At 45.6% G+C, this 22,095-nt stretch overlaps 1 protein-coding gene across 1 annotated transcript in view; it reads left to right on the top strand.

Annotated features, from left to right (window-relative positions):
* LOC102817568 (xylosyltransferase 1-like) overlaps window positions 1-22,095 on the top strand; it is a 159,113-nt gene that overhangs the window by 60,503 nt on the left and 76,515 nt on the right. The window contains exons 3-4 of the mRNA XM_006872000.1: window positions 1,066-1,238; window positions 2,601-2,803. Of these exons, the coding sequence (XP_006872062.1) occupies window positions 1,066-1,238; window positions 2,601-2,803 (376 nt within the window). The remainder of the gene's footprint in view (window positions 1-1,065; window positions 1,239-2,600; window positions 2,804-22,095) is intronic.

Raw genomic sequence — 22,095 nt, forward strand, 5'->3', positions numbered from 1 at the left:
GGAGTCTGTCATCAACCAGAGCCCTAGTGATAATTAGTTCCAAGGTTGCAGCTATTGACTGACCACAGAACTCATCTGAGAAACTTGAGGAAATGGGTCTCAGAAGCTTTGGCCTAAAGTCTCTTTGCTCTCGCCCTTTCCCTCGCTTTCCAATAACAACCTGAACAGACTTCTGTCCTAAAACAATTGAACACCGCCTTGTGTTTCCCTCCAATTGGCTGAGAGCTCCTCAGAAGCAAGGAATATTTTTTAAATATATATTTGATTTCTCGGGTACCTAGCACAGCAGCTGACCCACAGTATAGGCTAGCTTAATATTGCATGGACCAGTGGGTTGACAGCTGGTTGGATGGGTGAATGAATGGATGGTTGGTTTTAAGGAAGGATGATGAGTGGTTGAATGGATATGTGAGTGAATGGTGGGTCTTTGGGATGGTAGGCTTGGGGATGCATTGCTAGATGGCTGGTTGGATAATACACTGGGTGTTTGGAGGGCTACGTAGTTGAAATTGGCTGGAGGTGGGGTGGGTGAATTCATAGCTGGGTGGTGGATGAAAGATATGACCTTTATTGATCACCAGTGTCAGTTTCCCACTTAACACAGAGTCTTCCCTGCAGTGCCCCTGACAATGCTTCAGTGCCTGCAATTCCTAGTCTATACGGCATCCCATTAACTAACAAGCAAACCTGTTACAAACTTTTCCCCAGTTCTAGGTGTGGTCGTACAGCATGGACTAGTGGTTGAGGGCACAGGCTTCAGAATCAGAGAGATTTGGGTTGAATCTCAGCTTCCCTGCTTAGAGCAGTGTGACCCTGAGTGCAGTTTCATCATCTGTGTTCCTCATTTGGAACGTGGGGATAGGAGTACCACCTTGCCAGCCTGTAATGTGGATTAAATGAGAGAATGAAAGTCAAGGTCAGATCAGTGCTCAGTAAAACAAATTAGCAAGGACTGTCATTCCTATGTACTGAGCCAAAATGTACGTTCTTATCACGTTTTCTCCCTGACCCATGAAGGATCACCCAGCTTCTCATCACATCTATGGTCTCTTGGGTTTTCCTCAGGTAAAGCCAACAAGAACGTTCAGTGGGATGAGGACTCAGTGGAATACATGCCAGCCAACCCGGTCAGAATTGCTTTTGTCCTGGTAGTCCATGGCCGCGCCTCTCGGCAGCTGCAACGCATGTTCAAGGCCATCTACCACAAAGACCACTTCTACTACATCCATGTGGACAAGGTGAGGAGCCCTTACAATCATGCCATGCTGGCCTGTCTCTACAGGGCTGCCTGTCCCTCCCTGAGACCCTATTCCATGTCCCTAGTGTCTCCCTTTGAGGAAGGTTCATAGCTGAACAGCTTCCTCTGTCAGGAATATGTATGTGTGTGTGTGAGAGAGAGTGAAAGTATATGAAAGAAAGAGAGCATGTTGTTGTGTGTGTGAGGGAGAGAGAGAGAGAATGAGAAAGAGGGAGCTTGTGTAAGAGACAAGAGAGAGAGATAGAGGATGTGTGTGTGAGAGACAGGATATGAAAGACCAGGATGTGTAAGAGAGAGAGAATGAGAGTAAGAGAAAAGATGTGAAAGTGAGACTGTGTGAATGTCTGTGTGAGAAAGAGAAGGTGTTTGAGGGAGAGCGTGTGAGGGTGAGTCAGTACCAATAATGTGTGTGTGAGAGAAAGAGTGTGTGTGTTTGTGTGTGTGTGTGTGTGTGTGTGTGTGTGGATGAGAGGGTGGGTGTATGTATGAGAGAGTGTCTTTGCTTATGTGTATATGTATGTGTGTGTGTTTGAAGAGAAAGTGTGTGTGCGTGTGTGTGGATCAGAGAGAAAGAGCACATATGTGTTGGGGCTTCAAAGTTTCTGGCTATGACATCATGCTTTCTCCATAAATACTGTAGAATGTACCTCTTTTCACTGGACTGATTCCTGCCCTGTAATTGCCACTCCCATACTTTGGGGGATAGCAGTCTCAGAGTGGCAGACTTGTTCTGTAAAGGCCCCTGTGCATTATGGGCCATGTGTGTTCTGTTGCAAAGACTCAGCTCTGGCTGTGTAGCTTGAAAGCGGTCACAGACAATAACTAAACAAGTGGCCGTGGCTGTGTTCCAATAAAACTTTATTATAGAAACCTTGGTGTCTGTGTTGTCCCAGAGATTTCAGTGATCTACTGACACGATGTCATTGTGTCTTTAGTCAACAAGCAGAAGGAATGCACATTAGTTTCAAATCAACTTATTCACTTCTCAGCATCCAAAGTATCTGCTTCTAGCTGGCATAGAAGAGGGGGATGAGGGACAACATTTTGTGGGGGAGGGGCAGCAAGCCCCAAAATACTCACCAGCTTTCCACACAACACTATTTCTTATCTTACCTCAAACCACCTGTAGAGTCCCCTGCACCAGCCGGAGCCGAGTGGCCCATTAGCTCAGAAGTGGGGCCAAATATTCCAGGGTAGAGTAGCAAGCTTCCAACAGCAGAGGGATGGCCCAGGACTGAATCAGCTCTGTGGTTCAGAGGCAAAGGACAGAGGTGGGTGATGAGGAGGGGGGCAAGTCTATGTTTCCCATGTTGTCAGCTGTCCCCTTTCTCTCCTGGAAAAGCGCTCTAATTACCTCCACCGGCAAGTGCTCCAGTTCACCAGGCAGTACGTCAATGTCCGCGTCACTCCCTGGAGAATGACCACCATCTGGGGGGGCGCCAGTCTCCTGACCACCTACTTGCAGAGCATGCGGGACCTGCTGGAGATGACCGACTGGCCCTGGGACTTCTTCATCAACCTCAGCGCAGCCGACTACCCCATCAGGTAAGGTGCCAGGTGCCTCCCGGAAGCCTGGTCTGGTGTCCAGGGACCCTTGCTCACTCTGCTCATAGTGTAACAACTAGAATGCAAAGGAAGGATGCTTCCTGTCTGGACAGAGTGTCTCTGTCCCAGCTAGATGCCACGGAGGAACTTAGACATAGCCTCAGAAGAGAATTCTGATTAGGCCTGGAAATCACATATGCGTGTTCCGTCCTTCATTCACCTGGCAGATGATTCTTGAGTACAACTCTCCAACCCCATTCTAGGGTATGTTGTTGCTGTTACTGTTTCTACTATTGTTAGCTGCTCATGGTGACCCAGTGCGCAATGGAGCAAAACGTTGCCTATTATGTGTCGTTCCCACGAATGACTGCAGATCCAATCATTGTGAACCATAGAGTTTGTATTGGCTGATTTTCAGAAGTAGATCTTTCATCCTAGTCTGTCTTGGTCTGGAAGCTCCACTAAAACTTTTTCAACATCGTAGCAACATACAAGCCTCCACTGACAGATGGGTAGTGGCTCCAAATGGGGTACATTGGCCAGGAATCAAAGCTGGGTCTCTCACACAGAAAGTGAGAATTCTACCATAGACCCAAATCGCTGTTGCTGCTCTTGGTCTAGAATAGAACGGTTCACAAAAGAGGCCCAAATCCCTACTCTTCCGGAGCCTCCACTCAAGTCAGGAAGACAAACAGCAAATGTAACACGTACAAGAGTGTGTCAGAAAACAACGCAGGGCAAAGGCCTAGGGTATCCCAGGACAGAAGTGGAGGGGAGCTGCAGTTTTAAGAGGTGGCCAGGATGGTTCTCATGAAAGTGACATTCAAGCAGAGAATGTAAGAAGGTGTAAAGGAGCAAATGAGGCTGAGGTGAACTGTGGTCCAGGCCTAAGACAGGGGCAGGCCTTCTGCACTAGAGGAAGAGCAGGGGTCAGTGTGGCTGGGACAGAGTAAGTGAAGGGTAGAGCCGTCATTGGAGTTGAACATGGAGAGTTTAAACTCTGGTTTTCGCTTCCAAGCAAGATGGCAGTCATCGGCATGCTTTGAGCAGAGGAGTAAGCAAGGTCTCACTTAGGTGTTAAATTGGAAGGGGCCAAGTCTGGAAGAAGGAAGGTTGGGTTGGCGGTGGCTCAGTCTCTAAGACAGGCCTCATAACTCTTTTTCATGTGTTGTTCTTGTGAGTTTCCATGACGTTATTTGTGACTCTTGGTGACCTGTGTGTGCAGAAGCATTTCACCAGCCCTGTCTTCCAAGGTGTCTCGGGGTGGTGGTTGTTCAGACTGCTAGCCTTTCAGCTAGTAGTCAAGCACTAGTTGTACCACCCAGGGACCTATGAGATTAGGTTGAAATAGTCTAGGCAGGTTCACAAACATCTTAAACCATGAATGTGTTTGCTTGGTCATTATCACACATTAACAAATGAATCACAAGCAAAATTGGGAGATTTCACATAAAACTACAGATTAGTAGCTTCATGGTTACGAGTCGGCCTGCTAGCCTCAAGGTCAGCAGTTCAAAACTACCAGCCATTCCACGGGAGAAACATGAGGCTTTTTGCTCTGAACTCAGAAACCCTGTACAGGGTCGCTGTGAGTCAGAACCAACTCCATGGCACACAACCACCACTGCCACCACCATAACTTAAAGACTGGCCCACTCTGGGCCTGTGGTAGAGGAGAGTCGGCCACCTGCAATGGTAGAAACAGAAGCAGCCATAGTAATCCCACGTGCCAGCAGGAAGGTCTCTCTCTCTCCCTTTGCACAACCATTGATTTGTTTTTTAATAATAGACCAAAAGCAAAGGAAACCCCTCTGGAGATCCTGGAAGGAAAATAAAAACAAGAGAAGGTAATACACTTGTAATCAGCAAGAATGAAAAGCTAATTTGCTCTGGAAACTTTTACCCAAGCATAACAGAAAGATAAATAAATAAGTAAACAACATGGAAACTTATACTAGAAATAATTTTCAAATATACACAGAGAGTACCAAAAACAATATAATCGACCCCGCATATCCTTCACCCAGTTTCAATGATGATTAATTTATGGCTGATTCTGTATTTTCCAGATTCCCACTCTCTTCTCCTAATCCTGGATTATTTTGAAGCAAATGCAAGGCACTCTAATTGCATATGTCTCTAGAAGATACAGTCTCTCTTTTAACATAATAGTAATATTTTTCTTGTTGTTGTAAGGTGCCTTTGGGTTGACTCCTGTTCATATCAAAACAACCTTATGCATACCAGAATGAAATGTTACCTGGTCCTGTGGCATCCTCAGAATTGTTAGGATTGAGCCCACTGGTCAGTCCATGTCACTGAAGATCTCCCTCAATTTTGCTGAGCCTCTCCCAACCATGATATCCTTCTTCAGTAATTGGTCCCTGTTGATGATGTGTGAGACAAGGTCTCACCGTCCAGGGAACATTCTGGCATTCTTCTTCCAGGATTGATTTGTTCGGTGTTCTGACAGTCCCTTCTATCTCCATTGTGCTTTGCCAGTAATACAATTTGAATGCATCCATTTTCCTTGTTCTGCCTTGTTCATTGTCTAATTTAACAGTCTTTCTTCTTATTGTGAATTGGGTGGAGATTTAAAGAGCAAATCAGGTTTCCATTCAACAATTCTCACACAGTTTGTTTCATCTCATTCATTGTATCACCCACAATGCAACATCACTCATCCCACTTCCTCCCTGATTCCCTGTTTCCTTTTCTCTCTGTCCTAACCCATCTGAACTTTGTCCTTGGGCAAATGCTGCCCTTTTCATCTCAAATGACTGATTATTGTAAAAAGTACACACCTCCCTGCCTCCCTAGTGTTACTGCTCCCTATTTAGACCTGTCTATTGTTTGGCTGAAAATCGAGCCATGGGGGTGAATTCTGTTCCAGACTTGAAAAGTGACAGAGGACCTGGTCTCTGGGGTTCCACTGTTCAGCCAGTCAGCCTGGTCTTTTTTGGGATTTTGATTAACAATCACTGTTTACGTCATCAAGTATCTGGGTTACATATTTCCAAGAGTAGAGTATTAAATCAAGATCAAATAAGTTACAGGCATGGGAGGCATCTTTATCAAGCTGAAAGTGTCTTCTTCCATGTCCTTCTCAGTGTGGTCCCTAATGTCTTTCTTCAGTCCTGGGCTTGATGGCTTCCTTCCATCACCTTACAGGAAACCCCATGGCCTGTAGGGGCTGGGGACAAGACACGATCTCTGGTCTGTTTGGATATGATGCACCCGGCCCCCTTGAGTGTGAGAAGACAATAGGAATCTGGACACATGACCTGTTTCCATTTGTTCACAGGGATGCATGGATTAAAGGGGTGATTTTAAAGCCGGGTGAGGGACCTTTTTTCTGCCAAAATTTAAAACATCATTTGTGGGCCATACAAAATTCTCAACTTAACAGTAAGCCTGTATGTTTCATTAACTCACCCCTAATGTCTTGGTGAAGTCCTGGTGTGGCGCTGTGGGCTAATGTGTCAGACTGCAAAGTCATTTGAACTGCAAGGTCTGTAGTTCAAGCTCACCAGCCGCTCCTTGGAAACCCTATATAGAGTCGCTATGGGTTGAAATGGACTTGACAGCACTTAACAACAACGTCTTGGTGTGGCACTGTGGGTTAACGCGCTGTACCACGAAGTCGATTTTAACTGCAAGGTTAGCAGTTCAAGCTCACCAATTGCTCCTCCGAAACCCTATACAGGGTTGCTCTGTGTCAGAACTGAGTCAGTGGCACTTAACAACAACAGCAATGTGATGACTGGAGTCCTGGTGTGGCACTGCAGGATAATGCACTAGACTGTAAGGTTGCTTTGAACCAAAAGGTCGGCAGTTCAAATCCACCAGCCGCTCTTCAGAAACCCAGTACAGGGCTGCTGTGGGTTGGAATCAACTCAGCGGCACTTAGTGATGGCTAAAACTACAATTGCCATGGCTGGGCCAGACCAAATGACTTTGAGGACCTTAGACGTTCCCCACCCTGTAATGCATCCCAGGTAGATTTTCATTCACTTGCTGTGGTCTGTTTATTCAGGCAGTCAGTCAACAAATCTTAACTGAGCAACTAATGTGCTGGGCAATGTTCAGGCAGTTAATGAGCAGAATCCATACAGTGGGACAAATTGAATTAAGAGGCATCCTTTGAGGTATGAAAAGGACAGAGAAGAGGAAGATACTGTGAGTAAGGGATTTAGAAGGGGCATGATCTGGGCTCAAAGAGGCCTCTGAATCAGCCCAATGGCATTGGAAAGCTGTCCTGTGTATTGCAGGGTGCTCAGCCACATCCCTGGCCTCCAACCACTAGATGTCAGTAGTATCCTCAGCACCACCATTATAACCCCAAACAACCTCCTGCCCCTGAGCCAATTCCAACTCCGACAGGGTGCAACTGCTCCTTAAGGGTTCTGAGGGCGGACAGCCTCATCTTTCTCCCGTGGATCAGCTGGTGGGTTTGAACCTCTGACCTTGTGGTTAGTAGCCCAATGCTTAACTCAGCTGCCACAAATGTCCCCAGACATTGCTAAATGTCCCCTGGGAGCAAAACTGCCCTCAGTTGAAAACGAATGTCCTGGACAAAGGAAACAGACTAGGTTAGGCATGGGTTCAGAGCAGCGCTTGTTGCATTTGAGGAATTTTTAAATGGGGGGAGTCAAATAAGGAAATGAGAAGAGGTGAGTTTAGAGAAGAACAGGGCAAGGGTGAGTTCAAAGACCCTCCCTTCATCTTTCATGAAAGGACTAAGATCACAAATACCTCAGAACTGTGAATGCTGTCTAGTAATAGCCAATAATGTGCAGACTCTTCCTTTCAGCCCTCACAGAAAACCTGTTTAGACAGACAAACTGAGGCTCCAAGAGTGACTTGTCTGAGGTCATGTAACTATGGAATTGTCCTCGTTAGGTGCCGTACTCACAGCGGTTCCTACTCATAGTGAGCGACACTATGCGAAACAGAACGAAGTATTTCTTGGTCCTGTACAGTCGAGCCCATTGCTACTGCCACTGTGCCAGTCCATCTTGTTGGGAGTCTTCCTCTCTTTCACTGACCCTCCACTTTACCAAGCATGATGTCATTCTCCAGTGACTGTTCCCTCTGGATAACACGGCTGAAGTATGAGAGACAATGTCTTGCCATCCTGGCTTCTAAGGAACATTCTGGTTGTACATCTTCCAACACAAATGTGTCTGCTATTTTGGCAGTTCATGGTACTTTCAATATTCTCCTCCAACACCATTACTCAGATGCACCAATTCTTCTACGGTCTTCCTTATCCACTGTCCACCTGTCACGTGCATATGAAGCTATTGAAAATATCATGGCTTGGGGTCAGGCGCATCTTAGTCCTCAGACTGACATCTTTGCTCTTGAACACTTTAAAGAGGTCCTGTGCAGCAGATTTGCCCAATGCAATATGTCATTTGATTTCAGCCCGTAGGGTTCCGAAGAGAGTCATCATATTGATAGCTCGTTAGCTCTCATATGTCACTTCTGTCTGGGTTTTTGCCAGTCTTCTCCTACTAGCGCTGCACTTTATTATGTCCATGGTGCCCCCAGCTCTGCTGCCCACCCCACGTTGCCAACCCCCCTGCCAGAGACATCTTACGCATCAAGCACTGCTGGTTCTTTCTGCTGTTGTTTTTGTGAAGCCACTCCACACAGAAACATACAAATTTTGCAGATGAATGGTTGTCTCCTGGGCAACTCTGATCGACTCACTTCCCATCTGCCACCTCATCTGTGGCATCCTATATAATCACTTCTCCTACCCCAGGAAAGATGAGCAAACTTAGAACTGCTTTAAGGGGTGGACCCAAGTTACAATCTTCTTACAAGGTTCTGAGGACTTGGATGATGACCAAGAGGCGAGCCCACCCAAGGTGGCCTGTGTGTTCTGAACTCTTCTAAGATTTGATATCACCTCCCTGTGCTCCAGACCCAGCCCTAACTGAGGCATGACTCTTCCCCTTTCAGTAAAGACTTTCTGGTCTTTACTGGTCACCAGACTTGCTCTGACCCAGGATGCAGACTGTCGGGGTCCAGATTCCATGCCATCTCGGACCGTCCAGGTGAACTATGACAAGTTTCTTTACCTTTCTGCCTCCCGATTTACTCACATAAATAGCAGCCACAGTAAACCATTGCATGCTTTGTCATTTAGTTGGAAAACGAAATGAGATATTGCATGTTAGCACTTAGCACAGCATTTGACACACATTTTGTCATTATTTGGTATTGTTAAATGCCATTGAGTTGGTTCCGATTCATAGTGACCCTGTGTAGGGTTTCTGAGGAGCAGCTGGTGAGTTTGAACTGCTACTGACCTTGAGGTTCAAACCGACCTTGCAGTTCAGTGCTTATCCACAGCATCACACCAGAACGCTGACATACAGGAAGTGCTCAGTAATACAGGCTGTAAATACTGTTCCACCACTCATCTGTCAGTTTGTTGTACTCTGGGGGCTTGTGTGTTGTTGGAAGCTACGCCACCAGGATTTTAAATATGATCAGGGTCACCCACGGTGGACAGGTTTCAGCAGAGCTTTCAGACTAAGACAGACTAGAAAGAAGGAGAGACGGACTACTTCCAAATGACTAGTCACTGAAAATCTTATGACTAGCAGTGCAACATTGTCAAGATATTGTGCCCAATGGGCTCAAACAGAAAAATAGTTGTGAAGGTGGGGTAGGACTGGGCACTGTTTCATTCTGTTACATATAAGGTTTCATTGTTACATACAAGGTTTCTTTCTGTTACATATAAGGTTGCTATGAGGTGGAGCAAATTCAATGGTACCTAACAACAACATAGGCAAGGTTAAAATATTTCTGCAGCCCCTGACTAGTGCATGATTGTCATGATTGTCTCCTAACCTGAAGGTTGGAGGTTTGAGTCCATCCAGAAGTGCCTCAGAGTCAAGTTCTGGCGTTCTAACTTAAAACAATCAGCCACTGAAAACCCCATGTTGTCCAGTTCTACTCTGACGGATTCGAGTTCACCTTGGGCTGGAGTGGACTCCAGGACATCTGTTAGTGTGTTTTTAATATTCCCCAAATTTATCATTTCTACCCAAAGTGGGAAGCCCAAAGTTAGGCTGCGAAGACTGAGTTTTCAAGAACGATAGGATAGCAACAATTCATTTGTGAATGGGAAGAATATTCCTGTCCGTCGAACGTGCAAGCTAGGTGTGTTTAAAGAATCCAGCCATTGTTATCTCCTGGCCCATGTAGACTCTGGTTAGAGCTGTGTTGGGTACATCTAATACAATGAATATGGGTATCTCCAAATGATTTAACCATCCAAGGACCGTTTTATTCAATATAATCTATTTAGTAAAGCAGAGAACTACAGTAGCATGCTTTAGTTAGATTCCACCGAGGAGGATGAAATCAATAGTGTTCTGCATTATGGCTTGGTTTGGTTTTATAGCAAAGAACACACTTTTTGTCTTTCCCTGGTGTCCTGGGAGGTAGCACGGCGGCTCAGTAGGATATGTACTGGACTGCTAACCACAAGGTCGGTGGTTCAAGCCCACCTAAAAAGATTTACAGCCTCGGGACCCCTTATACAACGCTGCTATTAGTTGGAACTGATTCCAAGGTACTTAACAATAGTGTCCTGGAGCAAATTAGATGAGAAGGAAAGAGACTTGAGTGCATCTCCAGTCCCTCCCTGTTCTTACATGTAGTGTGTATATGCTCACGTGAATGCGTGTGTCTGTGGAAATCTTTCAAGTTAAATTCAACATCTACTACTTCTCCTCTGGGGACCCTCAGCAACAGGGTCTAACCTGGCAGCATCACACCTTGGGTGCGTTTGCGTTATTCTGATTGTAAACCTGAAGATGGACCGTGGGATCCACCAGAGCCTCAGACTGGGAGCGGCCCCCGAGATACCCCAACAGGAAACGCCAGCTGGTGATGACAGGAAGCAGATGGCTAGACTTCTCTTCAGTATCCTAGAGACCGGTGTTGACATGGGGCAGATTGAGTGTGACATATAGCCAAATCCTGCAAACAGCCTTTTGTCTACCCACTTACTGTGTCTCTGATGGAAGTTTTCCCACATGTTGTTGTTGTTAAGTGCCGTCGAGTTGGTTCCAACCCATAGCGACCCTGTATAGTGTTTCCGAGAAGCAGCTGGTGAGCTTGAACCACCAACCTTGCAGTTCAAACTGCTTTGCAGTTTGGTGCATTAACCCACAGCACCACACCAGGACTCCAACATAGGCATTCTTAATCTCCATCCCTCCAAACCCACGTTCCACTGTGTAAGAAGGTTTAAAGGTCGGGCGGAGGTGGTTCTGGCGAATTGGTGGGTCAGTGGCCGAGTCTCACCTTCCACGTGGGTTTGATTCCTGGCCCTGCTGCTCTGATACGGACCCGTGATTGCTTGCCATGTGGCCTTGGCAAAGTCTAGGCAGCCAGGTGTGAAGTGATGAGGGTCTGGCTGGACCAGGATGGAGGGAATCACACGTGGGAATGTGCCGAGGAAAGATGGCTCAACAGGAACAGCCAGGTGGCGAGCTGGACAATGGTGTCTCTCAGAGAGTGGAAGAAAGAGGACAGAAGAGTGATGTGGAGTTTCAGAGAAAATCATCCGAAAACTGTTTTCCCACAGGAATGTGGCCCTCTGTGGTCTACCACAGGCAACCCCAGTCATTCAAAGCTCCCAAGGGTTCCAGGACTCTTCATTCCAGGAATCTGTGCTCTTTAAAAAGACAAGACACCCAGAAGGATCCTCTCACACTCAGTTCTCTACATGGGTACTCCAGAGTTCTATGTGCAACCTGATACTCAGAAATGTTCTTTGTGGTTCCAGCATCAGGGCCCTACCCTGGACCAATTGAATGAATATGAAATCCTGTGGGAGGCAGAAATCTATATATTTTTTCTATCTACCCAATCGATTCTCGTACATAAAATAAAAAGCACTTGCAATTGAGTGAACAACAGTGGCTCTGACTCTACCACGTGTCAGAGTACATCTGGACTTCTCAGTGGATGCAGATCACCAGGCTTTTCCTTCAAGGCACACCTGGGTAGACTTGAACCTCTGTCTTTTCAGTTAGCAGTCAAGCATGATAGCTCCTTACCTGGGGTTTAAAAATGACAGGTCCGATGGGAGAGAGAGGCATTCATGACCTAATTATCACTGCCATCAAGTCTGTTCTAACTCATAGTGACCCTAGATACAGTTTCCGAGGCTGCAATCTTCACAGAAGCAGACAGCCTCATCTTCCTCCAATGGAGCAGCCGGTGGGTTTGAACTGCCCACCTTGGTGTTAGGAGCCCAGTGCTAATCTTACAGAGCCAGCAGGGCTCTTTATGAAATAATTACAGAAATAGATAGTAATGAGGTAAATACCATGATGGGAAAATATGTCAAACTCAGCACTTCCTGGTACGTCATATTTGGGGGCCCTGTACATCCCTGCCAGCCAGTGTCTCAACATTTAAACCAACCACATTTGCTCTTTGGAAGTGTGGAGACCTCACAGCTCTGGGCTAAAACCACCCAGGAAGTCACACCCATGTACCAGGCGTGGGAGCCTGAAAGGGTGTGTTTGCTGAGGCTGGTGTTTACAGGAAAAAAACACGCTAGTAATTATGCCGTTAACAGTCTTGTTTGCATCCAGCAGCAAAATAAACATTTCCTCAGCCCTGTTATTTTTCAGGCTGACAAAGCATAGTCCCGCTTTTGTAGAAATTCTGCTTGCTCTTCTCTGTCTCCATTCCCGGACTCTAGGCTTACATGGAAGGGTGGACAACACTGTAGACTTAATTGCTTGCCTTTAAAAAATATTTTATTGTGTTTTTGGTAAATGTTTACACAAGAATTTACATCCCCATCCAACCCTTTCTACACAGGGTCGTTCACTGTCATTCCACAAGGTTGTGAACATCCTCATTGATTCCATTCTGGTTGTTCCATTTTCATTCATCTGACTGCCCTCATTTTTGTTTTAAAGTCATTGTTGACCTTTGGTTTCAGATAGGTGATTTTTTTTTTTTTTTTAAAGGGCACAGTACTTGGCATTTAGCAGCAAGGTGAGTGGCCTCAGGGTTAGTTTCAATTAAATGTTTGAAAAGTATCTCAGGACAATAATCTTGAGGAGGAGTCCTCCAGCTTCAACCCCTCCAATAGGTCTGTTTTGTTGCTGTTATTATTGGTTTTTACGAAACTGAAGATTGGGTTCCGCATTTCCCCCCTTGCTCTCGGTTCATCTTTTGTGGCCCTGAATGGAATGGTCTGTCCATAGTGAGAGTCAGGCACCATCTATTTATTCTGGTCTCAGGGAAGATAAGACCATGGCTCGTGTAGGCTGTTTGGCCTGTAGACTCATTTTTCTTTGAGTTGTTGGGTTCGTTCTTTCTCTTTGCTTTGGATAAGAAGAGACAAGTAGTTGGATCTTAGCCACTCACAAGGTTTTAAGACTGTAGACACTATTCACCAAACTAGTCCGTAGAACCCAACTTGATGAACATGTAGTATGTCATTATTTAGGGCTGGCCCAGGGCATCCTACAAACTGAGAGACTGGAGTTCGGGAAATTCTCCTGGGAGTCGGTTGAAAAACACCAAAGTTCCTGGTCAGGTCAGTTTAGGAAACTTTATATATATATTTCTTAAGTTTTTATTGTGAATTGAGTAATAATTAACATGGGGGAATATCAGTTTTACATTCATTGTTTCGTTGCAATGATTACAATCTCCTCTGTGCATCATCACTCGACAGTATTTGCTTCTATTCCTTTTGTTTTTTTGGCGGGGGAGTGGGGGGGATAAATACACAAAAACATTCAGGAATATATAATCAATTAAACAACCAAAGGACCCATTCTGCAACCCTGCCTCCCAGCCACCAGCACCTGGCCGCCAGCACACAGCCTTTCTCTTTCCATGAGTCTAGAGACCTCAGCTGCTCTCTCTCTCTCCATGCCCTCATCTCCAGTTTAGGAAACTATCCTGGCTGGCTCAGATATGGAAGGACGTTTCTGAAAGGATGTGGGAAGGTCACAACATCCATGTAAAAGCTGGAGAAAAGGTCACAGGACAAAAGCAAGAGCAACTGGACCGTTTCACCCAACTACTGACACTCATTGGGCAAAAACACACTCCAACCATTCTGTTGGTTTGCTTGAAGTTTTGCTTGTTGGTTTTACCCATCCATCCATCACTGGGAAAAAGATTCAGTCATGTGGATAGAGGTTTGATGGCTTTGTCTTGAGGCTTGGCCAGTAGAAAGCTGAACACATTGGTTACTCATGCATTTGTTCATTTATTAAAGAAATACTTCTTGAGATCTGACTACGATGTGCCAGTGTTGTAGATCAGCTCTGTGCTGTAGAACTAAAGGGAAGGGTGAGCTGGTCTGAAAAAATGGCCCCTGAATGTCCTATGAATAGAACTTTCTGTGGAGTTGGAAATGTCCTGCAACTGTGCCATCCAACGTGTGGCTATTGCATGCTTGAAATGTGTTTTGATTTTAATTTAAATGTAAATTTTAGCAGTTAAACAGCACACTTCAAGATGTTAGCACTATAGTAGCAAACAAACTAATTTAACCCCTGTCATCATGGACCTTTTGTTTGAGTGCTGGTAAGTGCTGTCACATCAGTCCTGACCCATAGCCACCCCCATGTGTGTCAGAGTAGAGCTGTGGTCCATATGGTTTTCAATGATTGACTTTTTTCAGAGTAGATTGCCAGGTCTTTCTTCTGTGGTGTTTCTGGGGAGATTCGAATAGCCCACCTTTTGATTAACAGCTGAGCATATTAACTATTTGCACCTCCCAGGTACCTGAATGTTTGTGCAATGGAATAGAAAGACTTTTATAGAAGGAAATTATGGTACTGTTCCTAAAAGAAGAGAGGGTGGATGCTGAACATCTCAGAAACGAACATAGTTCCATCTTCCGCCATGATCTTGATGTGGCACTGTAGGATAAGCACTGGACTGCTAACCACATGGTCAGCAGTTCAGACCCACCAGCAGCTTCTTGGAAACCCTAAACAGGATCTTTATGAGTTGGAACCAAGTCCACAGCGCTTAACAACAACAAGGCGGTCCCTGGGTGATCATGCATTGAGTTATACCAGGAGTTTTCTCACTAGCTGCTCTTCTCTGGTCTTAGAATTCTCCTGCCCAGTGGCAGCAGCTGTCCAGGTGTGCAGAACGCAGCCATCGCTTCTTGCCCCGAGCATCGGGCCTCCTTGCATCTTGGCAAAGAAAGCCTTCTCATTAGTCACCAAGAGTCAGGGTAACGTACTTGGTGGGGTGCTCCTAGGGATCTGAGTGTGAGCCCAGGTACTCCACAATGCAGGGCCTGCCTCCCTCCCCTCACATCTAACTGCAGGTGTATGTTGGAAGTAGTCCAGTGGGGCAGCACGTCTTTTTAAGTCATGTGGGACAAGATAGGAGTGTTCCCACTTGAATGAGCACAGGATGCCCAAGGTACAGGGTTAAGATCCGGTCTTTATGTGGACACTCTGTGCTCTTGTTGGGTTTCATTAATGATTTCCTTCCTCTCCGTTCTGACCCCACCCCAGAGTCATAGGAAGTGGTCAGTAGTGACCTCTTGAATTAGATGCCTGTTCCAGTCCAGTGGTTGATAGTACCGTTGTTGTTGTTGGCTGTTGTCATGTTGACTGACTGTGAACAACCATGTAAAACATTGCTTCCTACTGCATCATCCTCACAATCAGTGTGCTCATGCATCGTCATGGCTACAGTACCAGCGCATCTCCGCAAGCGTCTCCCTCACCCTTGTTGGCCCTCTGCTTCACCAAATGTGACATCCTCCTCCAGCAACTGCATCCTCCAGGCGGCAGATCTGGAGCAAGCGAGCTGGACACTGTTCTATTCCATAAGGTTTTGATTTTCAATAGTGGATTGCCAGATCTTCCTTCCTAGTCTGTCTTAGTCTGGAAGCTCCACAGAAACCTGTCCACCATGGATGGCCCACTGTAATACCAGTGGCACAGTTTCCAGCATCCCAGCATCCCAGGGAGGCGGTACATAGAAGGACAGTGAGACTCGGAGTGTCCAAGTGGCCTGACCAAGGTCACACAACTTAGAATAGGCCAAGTAGAATTCGGTGGCAGGTGTAGCCAAATCCCAGGTTTAAGTTGCTATGCTTACTACCCCGTGCCTCACCTGTGAGTGTGTTGGCTGCTCCACAAGCCCTGTCACATGACCACCACTGCCAGTGTGTGTTGCTTCCTCCAGATGGGCTCCCTTCCCTCTCTGTCAAGGGGAGATCAGTTTGCTCCCAGCATAGACCTAGGATCCAGCTGTCCTGTACCAGCTGGGCCAGCTTTCAAATTCCTCCATAAGCCTGTTCCCCCTAAAGCTCAGACTCTCCAGACCCTCCCCTCCCTGCCTAACTGCGGTTCCTGGTGCACTTCTCACTCATTTACATTTAGCCTAAAGCAAGCATAATTAAGAAGGAATGTCCGCTTCCTCCCAAACTATGCATAACTGTTCCATAACAAAACCGAAGTGTTGCTGGCAATTTATACACTATTGCTCACTCCACTAGGACACACTGGGGACCTTGTGTCTGCCGGGCCTGGTTCTGACTCCTGACTAGGCGCTCAGGCCAAGCAAATCCATTCATTTCTGCGTCTCCATTTTCTTGTCTGTGAAACGGAGTAAAGGATCGTGTTAGGGCTCTGAGGTTAAGTTTTGCTCGAATATTGATGGTATGGCCACTAGAGCCTCAGAACTGGTCAAACTCAGCATGACCTACCTCACCATGAAGTGCCCAGTGAAGTCAGGCAAGGGACAGTGGCCAGATGGTATTCCGAGTCCAGCCGTATCTCCAGCGCTGTAAGCTCTGGGGTGGAGGGCAAGGGTTCAGCCCCACTGGAGCCATAGGCAGCCTCCACTCACACCACCCTCAGACTGAGCACTAGGGCCACCATGCTCGGCCAGGCCCGTAGGAAATACATACGGGAGAGGGGCGAAAGGCCTACTAGTCAGCCTACCAGCTGCATAAATGGAAGAGGGAGACAGGAGAGGAAAGTGTAAGGGGCCCTGGCCCCAGTGGGTCAGATGCAGCCCAGGTCAGAGGCAAGACATGTGGGAAACAGTAAAAAAAAATCCATGTGGGTGACCCAGGCATGGGAAAGAGGTGGGCAGAGGAAGGTCTGACATGGCCCCCACCCTGGTGCCTTCCTCATCGTGTGGTTTTAAAGAGTGGAGCCACTGAAGCCCAAGGCCTAAGACAGTGCTCATGTTATTCATGCTATTGTTGTTAGTTGTCATCATAAATGGCTTCCAAAGAGTGCCTGCTGCGTTTGAACTGCTGACCTTGCAGTCCAGTGCTTATCCTACAGCACCACACCAGGACTGTCATTGTTATCGTAACTGAGAACCTTGTTGTTGTTATTAACTGCTTGCCATAGAGTCGGCTCCTGACTCATGGTGGCCCCATACTCAATGGGATCCAACTGTGTGATCCCCAGGGTTTTCCCTAATCCATTTTAGTCTGGAAGTTCCACTGAACCCTGTTCAGCATCGTGGTTGGTGGTTTTGTGCTGTGGAGTCGGTTTCGACTCACAGCAACCCTGTACAGGGTTTCCAAGGCTGTAAATCTTCATGAGAGCAGAAAGCCTCATCTTTCTCCTGTGGAATAGCTGGTAGTTTCGAACTGCTGACCTTGAGGTTCACAGCCCAATTTGTAACCACTGCGCTACCACAGCTCCTTGTTCAGTATCATAGCAGCACACACAACTCCACTGACAGACTGGTGATACCTGAACATGAAGTACACTGGCCAGGAATCAAACTTGGGTCTCCTGCATAGAAGGCTAGAACGTTACCACTGAACCACATCTACCCCCAAAAAGCCTACACAGTTATTAATTCTGGACAGAAATGTGATTCAACCATTGATGTGGGCGCTTATTTGTTTATTCTGTCAGTTTGCCGTACTGTGGTGGCTTTCGATGCCACTGTGATGTTGGAAGCTAGGCAGTAACAGTATTGGAAATACCAGCAGGATCATCATCAGTCAGCTGGTCTCAGCAGAGGTTCCAGAGGAAGACAGACTAAAGGGAAGGCTGAGCTGGTCTTCTGAAAATATGGCCCCTGAAAGTCCTATGAATAGCAGCTGAACGTCTCATAAATATTGTGTTGGAAGAGGTTCCCCTCAGGTTGGGAGGGACCTGAAATATGCCTGGGGAAGAGCTGCCTCCTCAAAGTAGAGTTGACTTTAATGGCCTGGAGGAAATAAAGTTTTTCCTTCATTTGCTGAGGTGGCACGACTCCATAAACTAAAGAAGACACAGATGCAAACATCCATTAATCATCGGAATGTGGAATATATGAAGTATGACTCTAGGAAAATTAGAAGTTGTGAAAAAAATGAAATGGAATGCATAAAGATGAATATCCTAGGTATTAGTGAACTAAAATGGACTGGCATTGGCCATTTTGAATTAGAAACTCAAAGGGTCTGTGTCTTAGGCCAGGTTTTCTAGAGAAACAAAACCAGTGAAACATATTCATGTATGTGTATTGAGAGAAGTTTTATTATCAAGGAGTCTTGGTGTGGTGCTGTGGGGATAAAGCAATGGACCACAAGGTCGGTGGTTCAGACCCACCACCCACTTCTTGGAAATTCCATACAGGGTGGCTCTGAATTGGAATCTAGTCAACAGTACGTAACAACAACAATGTGGGCAAAATAAGGAGCGGTGGTGGCATTGTGGGTTATGAGTCGGGCTGCTAACCAAAAGGTCAGCGGTTCATATCCACCAGCTGCTCCTTGGGAGAAAGATCAGGCCTTTTGCTCCTGTAAAGATATTTGTTGTTGTTAAGTACCATGGAGTCAGTTCCGACTCATACTGACCCTGCACGGGGTTTCTGAGGCTGTAAATTTTTACGAGAACAGAAAGCCTCATCTTTCTCCTGTGGAATGGCTGGTAGTTTCAAACTGCCGACCTTGAGGTTAGCAGCCCGATTCGTAACCACTACACTACCTGAGTCTCTGAAACCTTATGAGTTGCTATGAGTTAGAACCGAATCGATAGCACACAGCCATCACCAGCCACCACCAGGGGCAAAATATTGAACAACACAGGAAGCATCAAAAGAAGATGGAAGGACAATACAGAGTCAAGGTACTGTATGTTTAATTGATTGACATTCAACCATTTTAGGTGGTACATATATGATCAAGAACCATTGATCGTTTTAAAGGAAGAAAACTAAAGGCTTTGGAGAAAAACAAAGCTCCAGGAATTGACAAAATAACAATAAGAAAATTTTCAACAGTTAAATGTGGTTCTGCAAGCATTTACTAGTCTATGCCAAGAAATTTGGAAGACAGCTACCTGGCCAACCAACTGGAAGAGATCCATATTTGTGCCCATTCCAAAGAAAGGTGATCCAACAGCATGCAGAATTTATTAAAGAATGTTATTAATATCATACACAAATAAAATTTTGCTGGCAACAATTCATTCTAAGACAGTTTCAGCATTTCATTGACAGGGAAATGCCAGAAATTCAAGCTGGATTCAGAAGAAGATATGGGACAAGAGATATCATTGTTGATGTTTGATAGATCTTGGCTGAAAGCAGAAAGTACCAGAAAGATGTTTGCCTGTGTTTTAATGACTGTGCAGAGGCTTTCCACTGTGTGGATCATAACAAGTTATCAATCACATTACAAAATGTGAACTCCAGAACATTTAATTGTGCATAGGTCAAGATGTAGTCATTGGTGGGACAGAACAAGGACATTCTCTGTGGTTTAAAATCAGAAGTGTGCTTTAGGATTGTACTCTTTCACCATAATTATTCAATCTGTATGTTGAGCAAATAATATATGAAATTGGCAGCATCACTGTCCTCCAGATCATTTCTCCATATATTATTCTTTTAGAAAAAGACTTTCTATTGTGAATTGAGTGGAGATTTAGAGAACTGATCATCAGTTGAAAACTCAACAAATGATACACATCATTTTCATTTTAATAGTTGTAATCCCCTCCATGTAACATCGGTTATCCCATTTCCTCCCTGTGGTTTGTGTTTTCATTCAAATTTCTTTCCCAACCCTTCTGAATTTTGCCCTTGGGTACCTGCTGCCATTTTTATCTTGAATGGTTAGGCATTCCTTGGCAAGCATACCTCACTAGTGTTGTTATCCCTCCTATACCATCTACTGCTTGGTTGGCTATTGAGCCACTAGCATGAGTTTAGTTCCTGAAGGGTGAGCAAGGATTGTAGTCTCGGGTTCCTCCAGTCTATTTCTAACCAGTAAACCTGGTCTTTATCTATAACTTTGAGTTTTGTTTCATATTTTCTCCCACTCTTTCCAGGACCTTCTAATGTGATCCCTTTCAGAAGAGTCAGTAATGGTAGCTGGGCACCATCTAGTTTTTCTGGTTTCAGGGTTGTGAATGAAGACTGATTGATACTCATGTGTTCCATTAGTCTACTGGACTAATTAATTTCTAGCATCTTCAGTTTTTATCACACTTCTTTCCTCTTCAAAGGGAGAGACCAATAGTTGCATCTTAGATGACTGCTCGTGAGCTTTTAAGATCCCAGTTGCTACTCACGTAAGTGGACTCTCGGTGTGGCACTATGAGATAAAGTACTGAACCAAAAGGTCAGTTTGACCTGCAAGGTCGGCAGTTCAAGCTCACCAGCTGCTTCTCAGAAACCCTTTACAGGTTTGCTATGATTTGGAATCAACTTGAGGGCATTAACAACAACAATAACTCACATAAGTAAGATGTAGAACATTGTCTTTGTGACCTATACTATGCCAATTGACCACGGTGTCTTCTGAGACTATCTCCAAATGTTCTTGAATTCATACATCTGAAATCTTCCTGACAGTTCTAGGTGGCTCTAAGTAACAAAGCTGCCTTGGAAATTCTCAGACACAGACCTCTACTACTACCAAGTCCTAACTCTACCTCGAGGCTCATGGAGTCTCCCTCTGGCCAGCCTGGTGACTTCTGTAAGCTCTCCAGACATTTAGAAGGTGATTCACATGTATGGTCATGGAACAGAAATAAGTTTAAGTCCCCATTGCCCGTTAGATGCACCCTCTACTTCCTCCCATCCTGGCCATCTTAAAGAGAAAAGACCCATCTGGTCCTCCTGGTCCATAATGAGCTTTTGGAAACTGGATCATTGCCTTGACCCATTGCCCAAAAGTAGTAACCAAGCAATTGTGATCAAGTTGATTCTGACTCATAGTGATCCCATGTGTTGCAGAGAAGAGTGTTTGAAGTGGTTTTCTCAGCCATGATCCTTATGGAAGCAAGTCATCAGACTTGTCTTCCAAGGCATATGTGAGTGGGTTCAAGCTCCCAACCTTTCAGTTACTGAAGTACATAACCATTCATACTACCCAGGAACTCCCCATTGCCCATAATGGTTGTCAACTGGGAAAGAGGAGAGCGTTTGTGTGTGCTGGCCAATCTTCTTGGAGAAGCCAGAAGATGGGGTGATCTGGGGACCCACATCTGCGTTTTGATCTCCTGTGGAGAAGAAGTAGAAATTGTGCCCAGAGAGCTGCCTCCTGTGTCCTATGTCCTTTCCTCCTCCAAAGGAGGATTCTCCTTTGCACAGTTTAATTGTGTTCATCAGTCAACATTACTTGGTAAACCAAGCCAGGGGCACAAACATTGCCACCCCTTTCTCAACATAATTGCACTCTTTGGGATGCTGAAATCTGGTTTAAGGCCAAGCAATTTTTGATTACAGAGTCAATCTTTGTTTAAAAGTTTGCCGCCCTGGGGAAGTTTCTAACAAGTTATTTTAAACAATGCATTCTCTGGACACCTACAGCTAAATGGTCCCATTAATCCAAATTGCTTTGCTGGGATGCTGTGGTACCTTTCAACAAGGGGCAGTGTCCACCCAGGCTTCATTGAGAACGATGGCTACAGTTCTAGGCAGCACTGCTTCTCTGTGAATTGAGCTACAGGGAGACAGTCTGTCCCTGAGTGTCCCCACCACCATTCTTCCCGAGTGCAAGGTGCTAAGCTATGTGCTCACATAATCTCCACCAATGTGACTGTCCCCATTGAGAGAGGGATCTCAAGCACCTCACCCAATGCCCCTCACTACTGAGCTCACACCTGAACTCACTAGGTCCTTAACCACCAAGCCAGGGTGCCCCACAGGGATTACTTGAAGCATGCAGGGTGATTTCCAGTGGCTCAGACACAAGTTTTTAAAATGTTAGTATCAATTGATTCATGTTTGCACATGTTAAAAGAAAACCTGACATATCCAACCCCAGATTTCTGATTATT

This window comes from Chrysochloris asiatica, unplaced genomic scaffold, assembly GCF_000296735.1.
Source record: "Chrysochloris asiatica unplaced genomic scaffold, ChrAsi1.0 scaffold00178, whole genome shotgun sequence".
Taxonomy (NCBI): domain Eukaryota; kingdom Metazoa; phylum Chordata; class Mammalia; order Afrosoricida; family Chrysochloridae; genus Chrysochloris; species Chrysochloris asiatica.